The 16,063-nt window shown below is 44.7% G+C and overlaps 1 protein-coding gene across 1 annotated transcript in view; it reads right to left on the minus strand.

Moving 5' to 3' along the window:
- The window catches only part of Col4a6 (collagen type IV alpha 6 chain), a 302,609-nt gene that overhangs the window by 11,824 nt on the left and 274,722 nt on the right, over nt 1–16,063 (minus strand). The window contains exons 24-37 of the mRNA XM_036175415.1: nt 14,622–14,693; nt 14,259–14,366; nt 13,063–13,284; nt 12,544–12,705; nt 10,809–10,979; nt 9,936–10,079; nt 9,018–9,143; nt 8,396–8,577; nt 5,833–5,896; nt 5,130–5,204; nt 4,579–4,686; nt 4,385–4,492; nt 1,971–2,042; nt 1,656–1,781 (exon numbers count right to left, since the gene is read on the minus strand). Coding sequence (XP_036031308.1) covers nt 1,656–1,781; nt 1,971–2,042; nt 4,385–4,492; nt 4,579–4,686; nt 5,130–5,204; nt 5,833–5,896; nt 8,396–8,577; nt 9,018–9,143; nt 9,936–10,079; nt 10,809–10,979; nt 12,544–12,705; nt 13,063–13,284; nt 14,259–14,366; nt 14,622–14,693 — 1,740 coding nt within the window. The remainder of the gene's footprint in view (nt 1–1,655; nt 1,782–1,970; nt 2,043–4,384; nt 4,493–4,578; nt 4,687–5,129; nt 5,205–5,832; nt 5,897–8,395; nt 8,578–9,017; nt 9,144–9,935; nt 10,080–10,808; nt 10,980–12,543; nt 12,706–13,062; nt 13,285–14,258; nt 14,367–14,621; nt 14,694–16,063) is intronic.

The raw sequence follows: 16,063 nt of genomic DNA on the forward strand, positions 1-16,063 counted from the left end.
GTGTTCACTTCCTTCCTTTTCATCATAATTTGTTCATGAATATTTGCAACCGTAAACAGTATGTTGGTTGTTTTGCTTATTTTGAACATCTAATGACAGAACCACACCAAATGTATTCCCTTGTGATGTGCTGCTCCTCATAATTGCGTTTCTATAATATATTCATCTTGATGTGTACTATTTACTGTAATTGTAATTATGATTTCATGTCAGCTAAAGTAAATGGATAATTTGATAACCAGACATTCACAGTCAAGATTTACAAACAGAAGAAGAAATGTCATATGCTTCCCTCTGGTCCTATCTTTTCTGTGTCCTGGGAAAGAAGCCACAATTGTTCTGCAGGCTCAGATCATGCTTTGAGCCCTTCCTCTGGAGGAGAAACTCCCAGCTTTCCCAAAAGAACAAATTTGTCCCGACCAACACAAAGATTAAACACAGAAACGAGATGCCCCAATTCCAAGTGCAGCAGGAAATGAATTAATGTGTACACTGGAAACATATGTACACTATGTAAACTGAAAGTGTGGTAAGATCTAAGGCCCCAAATATATTGCAAACATCACTTCCCAAGCAGCATGTAATAGCATAGTGCCCAGTGTTCCTGGGGCAACAGCGAGACACTGAGATATGTTCTTTGACACACATTATCTTGCTGTTGATAGAATCCTCAGAAAAATCTGTGGGGCAGTTTTGCTATTGTATCTAATTCACAGAAAGAAAAAGAAATAAGAGTCCATTTGGCATTGAGAGGCAGGCATGTGCTGGGCGGTGGTGGCACACGCCTTTAATCCAAGCATGCGGGAGGCAGAAGCAGGCGGATCTCTGTGAGTTCTAGGACAGCCTGGTCTACAGAGTGAGTTCCAGGACATCCAGGGCTACATAGAGAAACCCTGTCTCGAAAAATCAAAGGGAGGGGCATGGAACTTCATTGATCAGGATCATGCAGCTTAGTGAGAGGAAGAACTGAAATTTGGGCCTAGAAGCCATCCTCTTAGCCATGAGGCTATACTGCATTCATTTTCTGCTTTACATATAGTGGGAGACATTCTGGGTCTCCAGAACATTGCTAAAGAAGCTGAAGAATGGTAATTCATTCTTACTTTTTGTGAATGCTTAGAGAGGGGCACCCAGAAAGACTTCAAGCAGTGTGCGGAGCTGAGATCAGGGTGGAATTTGGTTTATGAAAATATAACTGATCCTGATAGAGTGCAGACTGTGAGGCTGGCCTCAGGAGGCCCTTATTCTCTCAGTTGGCTTTCTTCTGCCAGTCACTGCCTCCCATCCTCATGGAGCACTAAGGAAATTGTAGCTAAGATCTCAGTAAATAGACAAACTCTGCTCCTTGGAAGCATTCATCCTGACTCCAGCCAAGTGTGAAAAAAGAGGTCCAGGGCTTAACTGGAAAGAGCTAGGGGGCAACGGGAGGCTAGAGGGCACTTGGAAGAGCGCTCCCCAATGTTCTTTCCTGGAAAGCCACAGGAATAGCCCATCATCCTTTTCTTAGCAGTCATTGTTAAGGGCTCTTAGACTCTCCAAAAGGCAAAGCCAAGCATAATTGAACCCTGTGAACCACGTGGCCCCAATCAACCCAAACCCTGCTCCCCTGCCAAAGCCTTATTAGTTTCTATCAGGTCTGACTTGAGCCAACTTACCTCGGTCACCTTTTTGTCCCCTTGAACCTTGTTTTCCTGGATCTCCAATGCCAATTCCTGGCATTCCCTTTTCCCCTTTGGGACCAGGCAGGCCAGCAGGTCCTGGAACACCAGTGATACTGGCTCCTAGGAAGAAATGCAGAGGGACAGGACAGAGCTCAGGGGAGACAGCCCTTAAGCATCATGATTGACTTCCCTGTGGCCTGGAAGAAAAGCTCATTCTCACAGAAAGACAAAACATCCTCTTTCGTCCTTGTGTGAAGAACCTCCAATTGAATACTGGTGTGGATATTGGAGTTCCAGGGCTTTTCTTACCTTGAGTGCCATGGGTACCCTTGGTGCCTGGAAGTCCATTCAGTCCATGTAAACCAGGTGGTCCAGAGAATCCTGAGGATAGAAAAAGCCAGTTTCTAACATACACCCTGTACCTTGGGTTCTCATGATTCTTATAAGAGCCACTGCAGCTTTAAGAGTTAAGATGGCAGTTAATAAGCTGTTAAAGTTTGGATCTAAAATGTCTCCCAAAGGCCCAAGTGTTGAAGGCGTATTCCCTAGTAATAGTATGTTCAGAGGCAGAACCTTTAGGAAATCATTAGACAATGATTCTGACTTTAGAAATGTACTAATTCAATGTGACTCAAAACTTAATTAGTTATTGAGTGATAGAAGAACTTTTATGAAGTGGGGCCTAATTGGACGAAGTAGCTAACTGGAGGCATGCTATGAATGGGGGTATTTTGTCCTGACGCTGACTCTTACTGCTTCTTGATCACCATGAACCTGCAACACACTCCCTATCATGATATTCTTCCCTACCAATGATCCAGCTATAATGAAGCCACGTGACAACTGTGGCCTAAAACCTCTAAAACCAGGAACCCAAATAAATAGGTCTCCCACTTTTCTTATTTTTGTTTGTTTGAGATAGAATTTCATGTATCTCAGGCATGACCTTTGGCCTTTCATCTTCCTGCATCCACATCCAGAGTGCAGAGATTATAGGTATGTGTCATCATTCTGGTTTATGCAGTGCTGGGGATTGAACCTAGGGCTTTGTATATTCTGGACAAGCAATCTACCAACTGAGCCCCCCTCCCCACCGTAGGTATGTTTAATAGAATGTAGGAGTAGCAATGCCAGGACCTTGAGTAGCCTTCTCCCAGAAACTGGGTCTACAGAATTAAAGCAAGGAAAGACAACATATGCTGAGGCAATAACTTTCTGCTATGGCTTCATATAGTAGCTGCGTTTCTCATTTCTGTGATCAGATGCTTGACTCAAGCAGCTTAAAAAGAGAAAGGCTTATTTTGGCTTGCAATTTTAGGGTACCTTCTATCATGCTGAGGAAAACATGGCATCAGGAACTTGAGGCAAGTGGTGATGTTGCATCCATAGTCATGATGTAGATGGTAATAAATGCTGGTTCTCAGCTTGTTTTCCCCTATTTTATTCAGTCCAGGACTCCAGCCAGTGGAATGGTACTTTGTATAGTTAAGGTTGGTCTACCCACCTCAGTAAACCCAATCTAGGTAATTCCTCACAGGCACGCCCACAGGCTAACCTAATCTACATTGTTTCTTGAAAGGTGTGCCCAAAGCTTGTCTCCTAGCTGATTCTAGATTTTATCAAGTTAACAACATCAAGTTAACCATTTCACTTGGATATAGTTTAATGTGTTCCCCAAGGTCTCCATTGTGATATAATGACAGGTGGTGGGATCTTTAAGAGGTGAGGTTTAGTGAGGTTTTGTCACTGAGACTCGCCACAAAAGGAATAAGGTAGTTATCATGGACCCTGAGTTCTCATAATTGTGAATTTCTTCAGAAGAATATGACTGGCCCTACCCTTCACTTTGGCCTCCTATTGAGTTGTGATCTTCCCCTTCTCTCTGTGCCATGATGCTAACCCCTCATGAGGTGACATAGATGTCATCACCCATGAGGTGACATAGTTAGGGTATGGTCCTCCTTAATGCCAGTGCCATAGCTCTTTGGGATTAATGCCTCAAAAATTATAAGCTAGAGGCTGGAGAGATGGTTCAGAGGTTAAGAGCACTGACTGCTCCTCCAAAGGTCCTGAGTTCAGTTCCCAGCAACCACACGATGGCTCACAACCATCTATAATGAGATTTGGTGCCTTCTTCTGACATGCAGGCAGAACACTGTATGCATAATAAATAAATATATATTTAAAAAACTATAAGCTAAATCTATTTTCTTTCTAAGTAACCAACCACAGGGATTTAATTATAGTAATGGAAAACTAATGTGTCTTTCTTGTTAATACTTTTCTTTGTTGCTCTCACTCACATTTTTCTATTCCCATTCATAATTGTTCACCTCCTTTCTTCCTTCTTTTTGACCGATTAAATATTTATTTTATGTGTATGAGAATTTTGCCTGCATGTACATTTGTATACTACACAAGTGCCTGGTACCCATAAAGGTTAGAAGAGGGCACTGGATCACCTGGGACTGGAGTTACAGGTGGTTGTGAGCCACCAGGTAGGTGTTGGGAATCAAACTTAGGTCCTCTGCAAAAAACAAGTGCTCTTAACCACTGAGCCGTCTCTCGGGCCCATTCTACATTCTTCTTTCCCATTAATCCTCATTTAACACCTCACTCTAAGTATGGCTTAGGCCTGGCTGCTACATTCTAAGATGAAGTAGTTGCCATCTGTTCTGAGGAAAAGACACTTCCTCCCATTTCCTCCCCACAAACACACATACCTTTAGGTCCTATTAATCCAGAGGGTCCAGGATGGCCAATTGACCCTAGATGGCCAGGGGAACCTGGGAGGCCTGGGTCTCCTCTCATACCTGAAATCCCTTGAAGTCCTAAGTGAAAAATGAAGGCAGACATTGAGAATAGAGTATGGCTTGAAGCTAACTTCTTCAGTAAAAGTTGTCAAGTAGCACAGTACCTGGGGACCCAGGAAAGCCAGGATCTCCAGCAATACCAACTTTTCCATCGTCGCCCTTGTTTCCTGGGTAACCTCTGTCGCCAACGAGTCCATCTTTCCCCTTTACACCTGTAAGGTCAAGAAAATTGCTGGATGATTAGTCCCCATTTCTGGAACTGCACTCCTCCGTAGGAAAAACAGGAGTAGGGAGGTGAAAGCATTTTGAGATGTTGAGGAAACTTGATTCAATGAAGGAAGTCTGGGAAAGATCCTGGTGGTTGTTTTCATATTTGGAAGCTGTTCCCAATTGAGACGTACACAGACATTTTCTGAGTGTCTTCCAGAAGCAAGAATGGTGGACTGAAATATTTCTGCACCAAAGTTTAGATGAAAATATGGAAACTACATTTTAGGGAGTACACCATGCTAAATGCCCTTATCAGCTTGTCTGGGAAAACTACAGGTATCCATTGGATAGAAGTTGAAGAACTTGGGGCTGGTCTCCAAAGTTCCTTCTAGTGATTAAGTACTGAAGCATTTGTGAGGTATATGCAAAAACATCTCAGCCTTACCTTTAAAACCTAATTCACCAGGCTGTCCCTTGGGGCCTGGGCTTCCAGAAATGCCAAGTGTTTGGCCTTGGTCTCCTACAGGTATAAGAAATAACTTTTCATTTTCTTTTTCCAAAGCAGTCTCTTCAGTCTTTCCCCCTCAGTTCAAATTCAATACGGGCATAAGGAGCTTCTTGACAAAACCATCCACTGAGTAAAAGGACCTGAGATTCTACCAAGCTATTGGCATGACCTGTTCTTATACAGAGCACTCCTCCGTTGGAAACACATCACTAGGTCCAGTATGTGTGAGAAGATGGTAAGTGGGACCTGAAATATGACGAGAATGGAATAGTGATTCTTGTAAAGATGGGACCTATTCCTGCCGGGGGGGGGGGGGGGGGCTGTGCTCATCAGCTGAAGAGTTGCTCTGAGCTGAAGGTCTTTTATGCTGCTGTTTTGAAAACATTCTTTGGCTTTGTTTTTTGTTTGTGTGTTTTTGGTTTTGGCCCTAAAAGTCCCGGGAAGAGATTTTGGCAGGTACCATTGTTGTTTGTATTGTCTTTGAAGAACAAGGAGTGCAGAGGGTGTTTGGCCAATTGGGAAATATAAAACAAATTCCTTTTCCCTCTAAACACAGCTCTGGCCACCCCCTGAGTTATGGGTTGGTAGAAAACCTTACCTTGGTCTAGGCAAACACATCAAAAGAGAGAATGTTCCCTACCTTTTAAACCTGGGATACCAGTTGCTCCCAGGGGACCAGAAGTTCCAATGCGACCCTGTAAACCCTTCAAGGCAACATAGAAATCATTATTTCTGCCTAAAGTTAGGAGATGCTCACCATCTTTCTCCTCTCTCCCAACTCCTAGCCATCACCTGAGAGATGCTGATTACATACTCTGTGTTAGGTGGGACATGAGATACATCCTGTAGATGGGAATGTGCTGAGCCAGGGGTAGACATGTATACTTAGAGCTTGCAGTGGGAATATTCCATCTGCAGATTATTCCTAGTCATGTCATTCATAACCTATCAGAATTGAAATCTCAATGAATCAATGTATGGCTGCATCAATTATTAAGTCTCAGACAACGTAGGACATGAATCCCAGGCCAGGCACTCTGTCTGCTCTGCAGCTATTTTGGCCAAAGCTATAGAGTTACATCACATCATCATCACTTCAGCATATGTCTATAATTTTAGCACTCAGGAAACAGAGGCAAGAACTTCACAAGTTCCAGACAAGCATAGTGGGATCCTGTCTTAAAACTGGAAAAAACGAAACAATCACAAACAGCTGTCTCGCTTTTCCTAAGAAGGCTAAAGGCTCCACAAGGAACATGAAGTTGTCCTGTTACCAGGTAGCAGGCTATAAGTGTACTGGGTGCGCCCCTACATTTGGATGAGTAGTTTCCAGATTCACAGGAAAATCTACCTGCACTCCCTGGCAGTTTTCTGAAACACTCTGCATCTAGGGAGTGGGCATGTCAGTTGCTTTCAGCTGTTCTCATGGTATCTGGTATGGTTGGAGGTATTTGAAGATGTATCCAGGAAAAATGCATGCCAGTTAGTGCATTGCACAGGAGACTGCGTAATGGGCTGGGTCACTATTTTCATTGGACCTCTACCTTCGATGGTACCCCACCATTCTGCCTGTTTTCTGGCCTGGCTTCATATATCATACTGCTGTAGATATAGATGTTCCTAATGGGAGTCTCTGCTTATGCTGGGAACCCTTTCTCCCCCAGTGCATTCCCACTTTTCTATCCCTTCCCCTCCGTGAGTTATGAGGACTTTAAGCCTAGAATGATTTCCTTGGAGAATGTTTGAGCCATGTAAGTGTATCCTCTCTACCAGATGGAATCATGCTTTTGAAAGACAAAAATTTGCTTGTAGGGAGTACAGGTATTTGGGGCCTAATCATTTGATCAGACTATTTATGTAGAGCATTCCATGTATGTGACACAATGTTAAGTGCTTTGCATGTCTCATCTCATTTAATCTTCACTACTGTCTGAAATGAGTTTGGCTATTTGTTTTCCTTTTTAATGGGTGGAAACATGAGGCTCAGTGAAGCTAATTAAGCAAGGCACACAAGATCACAGAGCAAATGAGAGATGAAGCCTGTTGACATTCAAATTCAAGTCCATCTGTCAGACCTACTCTAGTTTATTCTGTTTTATTTATGTTTTTAAATGTGTGTGTGTGTGTGTGTGTGTGTGTGTGTGTGTGTGTGTGTGTGTGAGAGAGAGAGAGAGAGAGAGAGAGAGAGAGAGAGAGAGAGAGAGAGAGAGAGAGACAGAGTGGCAGAGTCAGAGAGAGACAGAGAGAATACCACTACAATGCTACCATATGTGCAGATACCCATGGAGGCCAAAGAATGCTTTGGATACCCTGGAGCTATAATTCACAGGGAGATGTAAGCTGTCCAAAAAAGACAGCAAGCACTTTTAACCACTGTGCCATCTCTACAGCCCCTACCCTTTTAAAAGCCCAGATAATCTAGACTTGAATCTTTGCTAGTTTTGTTGTCCTCTGAGGTACTTCAAATACCTTCCTATTAAACCATCAAGGAATCTCTGAATGCTATGCTTAGAGATATAGCTCAGCAGTAGAGCACTTGCCTAGCATGTTTGAGGCCCTAAGTTTAATACTGAGTAAAACCCTAAATCTTACGCTTATTTCTAGTTGTGGTGTGGTGGTGCATACCTGTAATCCCAGCACTTGGAAAGGTGAGGCAGGAGTATTATGGGTTCAAGGCCTCCCTTGACAATGTAGTGAGACCATGCCTTAATACCCTTTCCCACAATCTGTGGATTTTTACAATATGAGGACTGTAGGGTGCTGGCAGTGGGGTGCAAATAGAAAGGTTTGTAAGGCGATTCTTCTTAAGCCCCAGAAATATTGCTCAGCACGTGAGATTCTCTGAAGAACCAACTAGGAGCAGTTCTATACAAGCAATGAAAATTGCCTTGCCAGCCCAGCAGCAGCCCGGCAACTCAGGATGAGATGGTGCCTTGAAGAGCAGGCAAGTTTCGGAGACTGCAAAGTAGGCAGGAAGCTTTGCCTCATGGGGCCAATAATGGGAGCAAAAACACAGAGGAAGGGGATGCTGAGGAAAAGAGTGGGAAGATGTGTCACACACACGTGGAGAGTGAGCACTTTGACGGTATCTTGAGGGCAAGGGTTGGGAAAATAGCTTGGAATCAGAAAGATGGGGATCCGGGGCATGTGCCTATGCTGTGAAGGTTTTTATGGTGAAGAGACAAGAATCTGGATAAACTTACACTTTTTCCTGGCATTCCTGGGAAACCTGCGATCCCCAAGGACCCCTTGAGGCCAGGTAATCCGCTTCTTCCCACAGATCCAGGGGAACCTGGCTTCCCACTGAGTCCTTTGATGGTATTGGACTGTCCAGGAGCTCCAGGTGGACCTGGTAACCCTGGGATGCCAGGCTCTCCTTTGTCACCTGGAAAAGAAGCAAAACCTATTAGAATAAGGCTAGAGGCAACAAAAACAATCTGTCTAGGTGCAGGTGCTCAAGGTCATATACCAAATGTACTCTCAGGTGACGGGGGAAGTTGGCTTGGGGAGAGGGTAGTGGAAGGAGGTGCCATTGATGTCTCTCCAACTCAAGCATTTGGCAAGAAGCTCAATTATCTATGCATCACTATCTACCAGGCTCTTTCTGGGGTACCGCAGACTGTGGGTCAAAATTTCAGTTCTACAGTGGCAATAGTCTCAAAGATCAAGGGACACTCAGGAAGAGGGAAGATAGCCTCCTTGAACTCCATGTTGTCTCCTACACTGCTGTTCTTGGGGGTGAGCTTTGCTTTTCTCGGGAAGGAAGCCAAGAGTGGCTGTAAATCCTTTCTTGAGAATGTCTCCTAAACATCCCCTGCCTCTCACCTCTGGGTCCAAGAAATCCATCTGATCCAGCAGAACCTCGAGAGCCTTTTTCTCCTTTGAACCAAAGGGTCAGCATTGGAGGTCTTGGACCGGACATGCCGACTGACCCTGGATCCCCTCTGTCTCCTGAAGGAAGGCAGATTAGGCAGTCAGCATGAGAGTGACAGTTTACACACAAAGTCACACTAGGGCTGACCTTTCAGATTGTTTCTTACCACACCAACCCCCAGCCCAGTTTCTAGGCCTTTCTGTCCTCTTCCCTATCCCATCCTCAAACTCTGCATTTCTGCAGATGCTTTCTCTTTCTCCAAACCCAAAAGACATCAGTAACTTTAGACCCTACTCAAAATTACCTTCCAACAATGCACTGGGAGTAATAGCCAAGGCCTTCATTTTGGTTTGAATAAGTATCCCCCAAAGATCTGAGTGGTAATGGCTTGATTTCCAGCCATTGGCTTCATAGGGAGTTGAGGGAGCCTTTGATGCATGGAGTTGAGTGGGAGGAAGTCAAGTTATTGGGACTGTGGGACTCTCGTTCTTATCATTTTCTCAGTTTTGCTTCCCAGCTGCCATGAAGAAAGCTCTGCACCACAGGCCCAAAGGCAACAAGGTCAACTGATCCCAGATGGAATCCTCTGAAACCAAGGTCTAAAATAAATCCTTTCCTTCTTATAAACTGTTTATGCTGGGGATTTGTTGTCAGTAGTCAAAGCTGACCGACACAGTCCATAACATGTAGTGTTAACTCTGAAGAGAATAGTCTTTTGGTTTCAAAGGACTTAATTCAGAAGTCCAAATTTTTGTCTAATACAGAGGTGACATTCATCACACGAATGACAAAGTTGACAAGCAAAACACACTTTGAAAAACAAAGGAGTCGTTTTGGAATCTCTCTCTCTCTCTCTCTCTCCCTCTCACCTTTTTCACCTGGGGTACCAGCCTGTCCAGGTTGTCCCACCTTTCCAAACGAACCGGAAATTCCTTTTAATCCATCAGCTCCAGGAATACCCGGAAGACCAGGTAAGCCAGGAAACCCTACTGGTCCAGAGGACCCCTTTTCACCTGTTGAAAAGTAAGACTTGCTTTTATTATCATCTCTGTTGTACACACATGGAAACAAGGGGAGGCTTGAATTCTTTGCACAATGCCTCAGAGCTAAGAAGATGCAGAGAAAGGATTTGAACACAGGTTTCTCTAACGCTAAAGTCTTAGGTGTTTTTTTTTTTTTTTAACCAAGCTTCTTAGTTATTACACATTCTAGGACTTTCTGAATGTGTAATAATCAACCACCAGAAAAAACGTGGGCTCTTTTGCTTTACTTCATAAAGTTCAGAGCACATGTCACAAAAAAGCCTAGGTCCAGGAGGCCAAGAGATGAGCACAACCTTGCCCCTTTGTGCTAACCAACTGTATGCCTGCCCTGAGACTAGCCATTTTCTCCTGTTTAAAACAGAGATACCACACACCTAACCACTGCTATGGCAATCATAGAAAGTGGGGGCTGTCAGGATCCTAGGTATGTGCCATGCTGAGTGATCTATATGTAGCTGTTATTGCCCTGGCTCTTTCTGGCCATGTTAATTTTTCCACTGTTCCACCAGTTTGAGTGACTCACATTAGGTGATTGTCTTCCTTTAGTACCAGCCTGGTCTAAATATCTTGCTACAGAAAGCCCTGCCTACCTTCTGTTTCCTGGGCAGAGAGGAGGGAGCAATTTGGGCAGCTCAGAATGAATGCTCCTTTTGGGTAGCCCCTGCCTGCTTCACTGGCCTTCCCAGTTACTTCACTTACCCTTTTGGCCTGGGATGCCTGGCAACCCAGTGACTCCTGGCAAACCTGGGCTTCCCAGGAAACCATCTGACCCTTGAGAACCAGGAAGGCCTTTTATCCCAGGTAGACCACGTTTTCCAGTTGACCCAGGTTGACCTATGTCTCCTCTTTGACCCTTCTTTCCAGATTGCCCTGAATAGAAAGAACACAGGTGAGCTATTAAGTGAGATTCTGGACAGATTTGGGTCACTGCTTATTCCCATTGGTTCTGACTGGCTGGCTTGTTGAGCTTTGCGCACGGCCTTTTAACAATAACCAATGAGAGCTGCCAACAAGCTGAGTGCTCAGTTGGTCAGAGCACTAGTACCTACCACGCAGAGCACCCTGCTAAATGCGTATCACTTCTAGCATGGCACAGTGGTGGGCAGGAAAAGCAACCCCCTTGTGATTATAACTTCTTCCTTTATGAATGTGCTTTATCCCAGAGCCTCTGAATGGAGCTCTGGGAAGCCAGGGTGGCAACTGGACTCCAGTTTCCCCGGCACTTACACTCTGAATCAAGTTACAATAGTTGCTTCCTGAGCCAATTAGTGAAGTTGAGGTTAAAGCTGAGCTGTTGTTCTAACTTCCCAGGGAGTCTTGGATACAGGGTTGCCCTTTTAATCCCTCAAGCAAGCGGTTAAGTCAGCCAGTTCCTTGGCATTAGGTTTGAAAGACCCCCTAGTGCCAAGTACTGTAGAGACCCACAAGGCCCATTTGATCTCCTGGGTACCCCGAGTCTTCTTTCACTAGGCTTTAAGTTGGTCAATGGGATTAACCTCCTGAGCTGCTGCCAAAGTGGAATGTCCTGGTACAAAGCAAGGAAATTAAAAAACCAAAGGATTCCATCAGTGAAGGCAGAAGTATTTGGGCTCCCAAGGACCTCAATGAATGGCTGACTTAGCTTTCCATGAAATGAAAAGCATCAAGTAGCTGCAAGCCCCAGGCTTCCAATGGGAAGTTGTGAAGAGAGTTCTCTAACAAGAGAGTTGAAGACAATGGGACCCAACCCTCTAGCAGGGGCTCAGGGATCCCTGGCCTTGTAAGCAAGGCCATGTTATAGGGGATAATCAGATAATTCCCCAGGGGGAAGTTGTAGTCGGTGAGTTTGTGGGCTGTTTTTTTCCCCCTTCTACATGTCAGCAGCTTATACGAAGACCCCAGAAACAGAAGGACAAAGGACATATAGCAGATATTAATGGCTTGGCAAATAACTCAGCTTCAGTCACTTCATCTAGGGGGCAGAGTGGGGATAATGGTACTGAGTGAAAGCCACTGTTTGTCTATAGATCTTTAGAGGCATGTTCCCTTGACGGGCAGGCCACTGGGGGGGTGGGGGCGCAGCTTCAGCTTCTCTGTAGTTCAAAGTAGGCTCACCATAGCCCCAGTGAGGGTACAACACAACTCAACAAAGGGTGGACTCTTTAACAGAGAAAGGCCAGGGGCAGGCCAAAGCATCAAAAGGGGGCAGGAGGCCATGGAAGGCAGACACGGCAGAGATCTGTTGTCACAGTGCAGAAGCTAAACAGTAACAAAGTGTTCTGCCTGCCACAGCCTGAGTGATTTGGGATTTGTTTGACACTAGAAAGGTTAGGAAAGTCAAATCTCTGAGATTCTGACCATGTCACACTGCCACTATTAGTCCCAAGTGTGCCTGAATCTAACTAAAGCCTAACTAAAGTCTGTCAAGTTGGGATTCTTTCTCCAATGGACCTACCTGAAATGCCTGGAAGGCCTGCTGGTCCTGGGAGTCCAGATGTGCCCTTGATGCCAAATGTATCACTAGATCCTAAGGGTCCTGGCTGTCCTGGTGGTCCTGATGTTCCAGGGTTGCCCTTCTCACCTTTGGGGCCTAGCATACCAGACTTCCCATTCAAACCTAATGAAAAAGAGGGGGCAGATGTTCATAGCCTAGATCACAGGGGGGCACTGGGTCACCAAAGCATCTTCAGCTTGGCCCAGGACTCATCTCAGGTGACACTGTCTTCTTTTGTCAGCAGCTTTGCAAGAATTTAACTATTGGTTACAGCTACTCCCAGAATTACTATGATAGGAAAATGGACTCCAACCACATAAGGAAAATTTTCCTCAAAGAGAGACGGGCTAGAGTGTCATTTTAGCTTTCTTGTTAATTATCCTGGATTCAGTCATGCATTTCACACATGTATTCATGCAAAGACACTAGTTACTATAAAGCTTTCTGTTCATTGTTAAGTAAGCGGTCAAGAAGAGTCACCCGTGGGTCCTGGAAGGCCAGAGTCTCCAGGAAATCCTTTGTCCCCTGGCAATCCCTGTGGGCCTTGCTCCCCTGAAGCACCATTTTCGGCACCAAAGATGTCACCAGTGGCTCCCTTGGAACCTGGTAAACCTGGACTGCCAGCCTTCCCAGGCAAGCCATCTTTTCCAGGAAGCCCAGGGAAACCAGGCAATCCCTTCTCCCCACGAGGTCCAGGAAATCCTAAATGTAAAGAGGCAAAAAATTAAAAGGCCATGGATGTTTAGAAGCAATTTGTCTAGATAGAGATCTGAGACAGATTTTTCTAATGCAAAAGCTAATGTATTAAAAATAGTCAGCAGTCTCCATTCCTTGGAGAATTTGTGCAGAGGTAGGGACTATAACATGTGAGTGGGAGGAGGTTCTAGTTCTGGGAAGCTGGGAGTAGGCACAGCTTAGCAACCTGCTCCTGTTCCTGGGGTCAGCAGTTGCTAAGAGCCCAAGTCACACCAAGGCCTTCTGGCAAAAGCTCAGTCTCTCTTGCAGTTGTTAAACTCCAGCGGTCATGCCCTCCTCCTTCTTCTTGAGTGGGCAGAAGGGAGTGGAAAGAACAGAAGAAATGCTAGACACTAGAGCAGGTAGCCAAGGAGAAGACTCAAGCATGAGAACAACGGCAGTTCAGAACTTATAGTGACACACAGATTATTGGCTCTATCCTGGAGTTTCTGCTCACTGGGTATTGTGAGCATGCTGAGAGTTTGTGTGACTACCAAGTTCCCAGGTGATGCAGATGCTGACCCAGGGAAAACAGACAGCGAAGCAGTGGTATACTGCAGTCCTGAAGCTCAGGTTGGAACTACCCTACAAAGGGAAAGAAACAGGTAGCTTCTATTGGACTGATCTGAACTTCTTTCTCTGACGTCCAAGAAGTTCATTTGGGACATTGCCACATGACTGGTAAGGAGACAACTGCGGAGTCCTGGCTTTGTGAAGTATTGGTTTCCTTATCTGAGAGTTAAGGGGTTGCCTTCATTGGTTTTGCATGGCCCTTATTGTTGTGTTATGCCCTCATTCTACGGCTCTCCATTGCATTTTTACTGCAAGTGGAATCAAAGCATTTCAGCCATACCAGAGAGCAGACCTAGCTTATTGTCATCAGTGGAGAGTAAAAACCATCCAAACATAACAGCTGCAAAAGGGATGCTTTCTTTCCTTACCTGGCAGTCCTGGGAGATGAATTAAGCCCGGACTTCCAGGCCCTCCTTTAGTTCCATGAGTGCCAGGCTTGCCTGGAATTCCAGGGAGGCCCCGAGCTCCTTTAGGGCCTGAAACCCCAAGTGAAGGTAGTGAGGGGAAAGGAACACTAGCACAGATAGGCTCGACTTAGGATATTTAATCCACAATCCCACCCTCTTTGCTGGCTTCCCCAAGTCTCACTTCCCCACACCACACTCTTCAGTAGCTGTTCCTCAGTCACCAAGAACGCCCTCAGCAGAACCTTCATGCGCTATTGGGATCCTCTGCTTCCTTTGATTCAAGGCCCTTAAAGTGTACTTCCTTTCCCTGGCCTCATTCCATACCTGAGAATCCAGGAGCTCCGGGAAATCCTGGTGGACCAAATGACCCAGGAATAATACAAGGTAAGGTGACTCCTGTAAATGATAACACATGGAACTGTGAACTCATCAAGTCGGAGAAGAGTCTCCCCTCATATGCTCCTTTCCTCCTATTCTATTTAGTGGACAACCATTATCTCCCCACTCAGCAGCTAGGCGCACACACAAAAAGCTTGGCATCCAAAACTCTTGGGTGACACTACTATGGCAATTGCTTATCCTTGTTCTTAGTGTTCAGGTGCCCAAGTATTACTTATTGAACCATTGGTGCCTGCTGGGCAAGCAGCCACCTAGGCAAAGCGTGTTACCTAACAAGGATTCTTAGAGGTGGCCTGTGCAGGGAGAGCAATTTTCTGCTCACCATTCCCTTGGAGTCTCTTCCCAGCATGGGTGCTTAGGTTTCAGCACTAAGGGTTCATGATACCTCCATTAGTAGAATGGATAATTTAAAGCTACAACTGTTCAAGTTCACACCTCCACTTCTTCCTTTTAAAAAATTAGACATTTATTTTAAAAATTGTATGTGTATGGGTGTTTTGCCTGTCTGTATGTCTGTGCTCCACATGTGTGCCTGGTGCCCATGGAGGCCAGAAGAGGGTGTTGGATCCCCTGGAACTGGAGTTACAGATCGTTGTGAGCTTCCATGTAGGTGCTAGGAATTGAAGCCAGGTCTTCTGGAAGACTAGCCAGTGCTCCAAACTACTGTGCCATCTTTCCAGCCCCAGTGCTTTTTTTTTTTTGCAAGAGGTTTTGTTTTGTTTTGTTTTGTTTTTTTTGTTTTTTTGTTTTTTTTTCAAAGCATGGGGTTCTTTTAAAGCAGTTCATTTTGAGTCTACTAAAACTTATTGGCCATCATTGTTCAGAAATGTGTATGTCTAAACTAAGGAAGTACTTAAGACCACTCCCTTGGCCATGACAGACAAACTGAGACTCCTCAGCTCCTTATTGGAAACTGTAAACTCTGCTACTCATGGAACAGAGTTAGTCAGTTTCGGTATTCAAGATGCTGAAATTAGCATTCACAGCCTTTTCTGTAGGAAATTCTTCGTTCATTCATACTGCAAATAAATAGTCTGCAGGATCACAGAGGGGAGGTTTAATAAACTACCGGTGACAGATTGTTTGTGGACTTCCTCAAGTGCCATTTATAAACAATTGCTATGCTAATTAAAATGAGTCTGTCCTATTCATTAAAACAATCCCCCAAGGTCTGTCTTCAGCCACAGAGCCAATAGTTCTAATAATAATCTGTTCTTTATTTTTTGTTAAAAAAAGATAACAAAAAAAACCATGGCTCTAAAAACAGGATTATTTTTTTGAAAATTATGTATAAAGCCTGTGATTCAGACTGCTTACACAAGTAGCTGGCATTTCTCCTTTAACTCACTTTTGCTCTCCAATATTAA

This window comes from Onychomys torridus, chromosome X (genome assembly GCF_903995425.1).
Source record: "Onychomys torridus chromosome X, mOncTor1.1, whole genome shotgun sequence".
Lineage (NCBI taxonomy): Eukaryota > Metazoa > Chordata > Mammalia > Rodentia > Cricetidae > Onychomys > Onychomys torridus.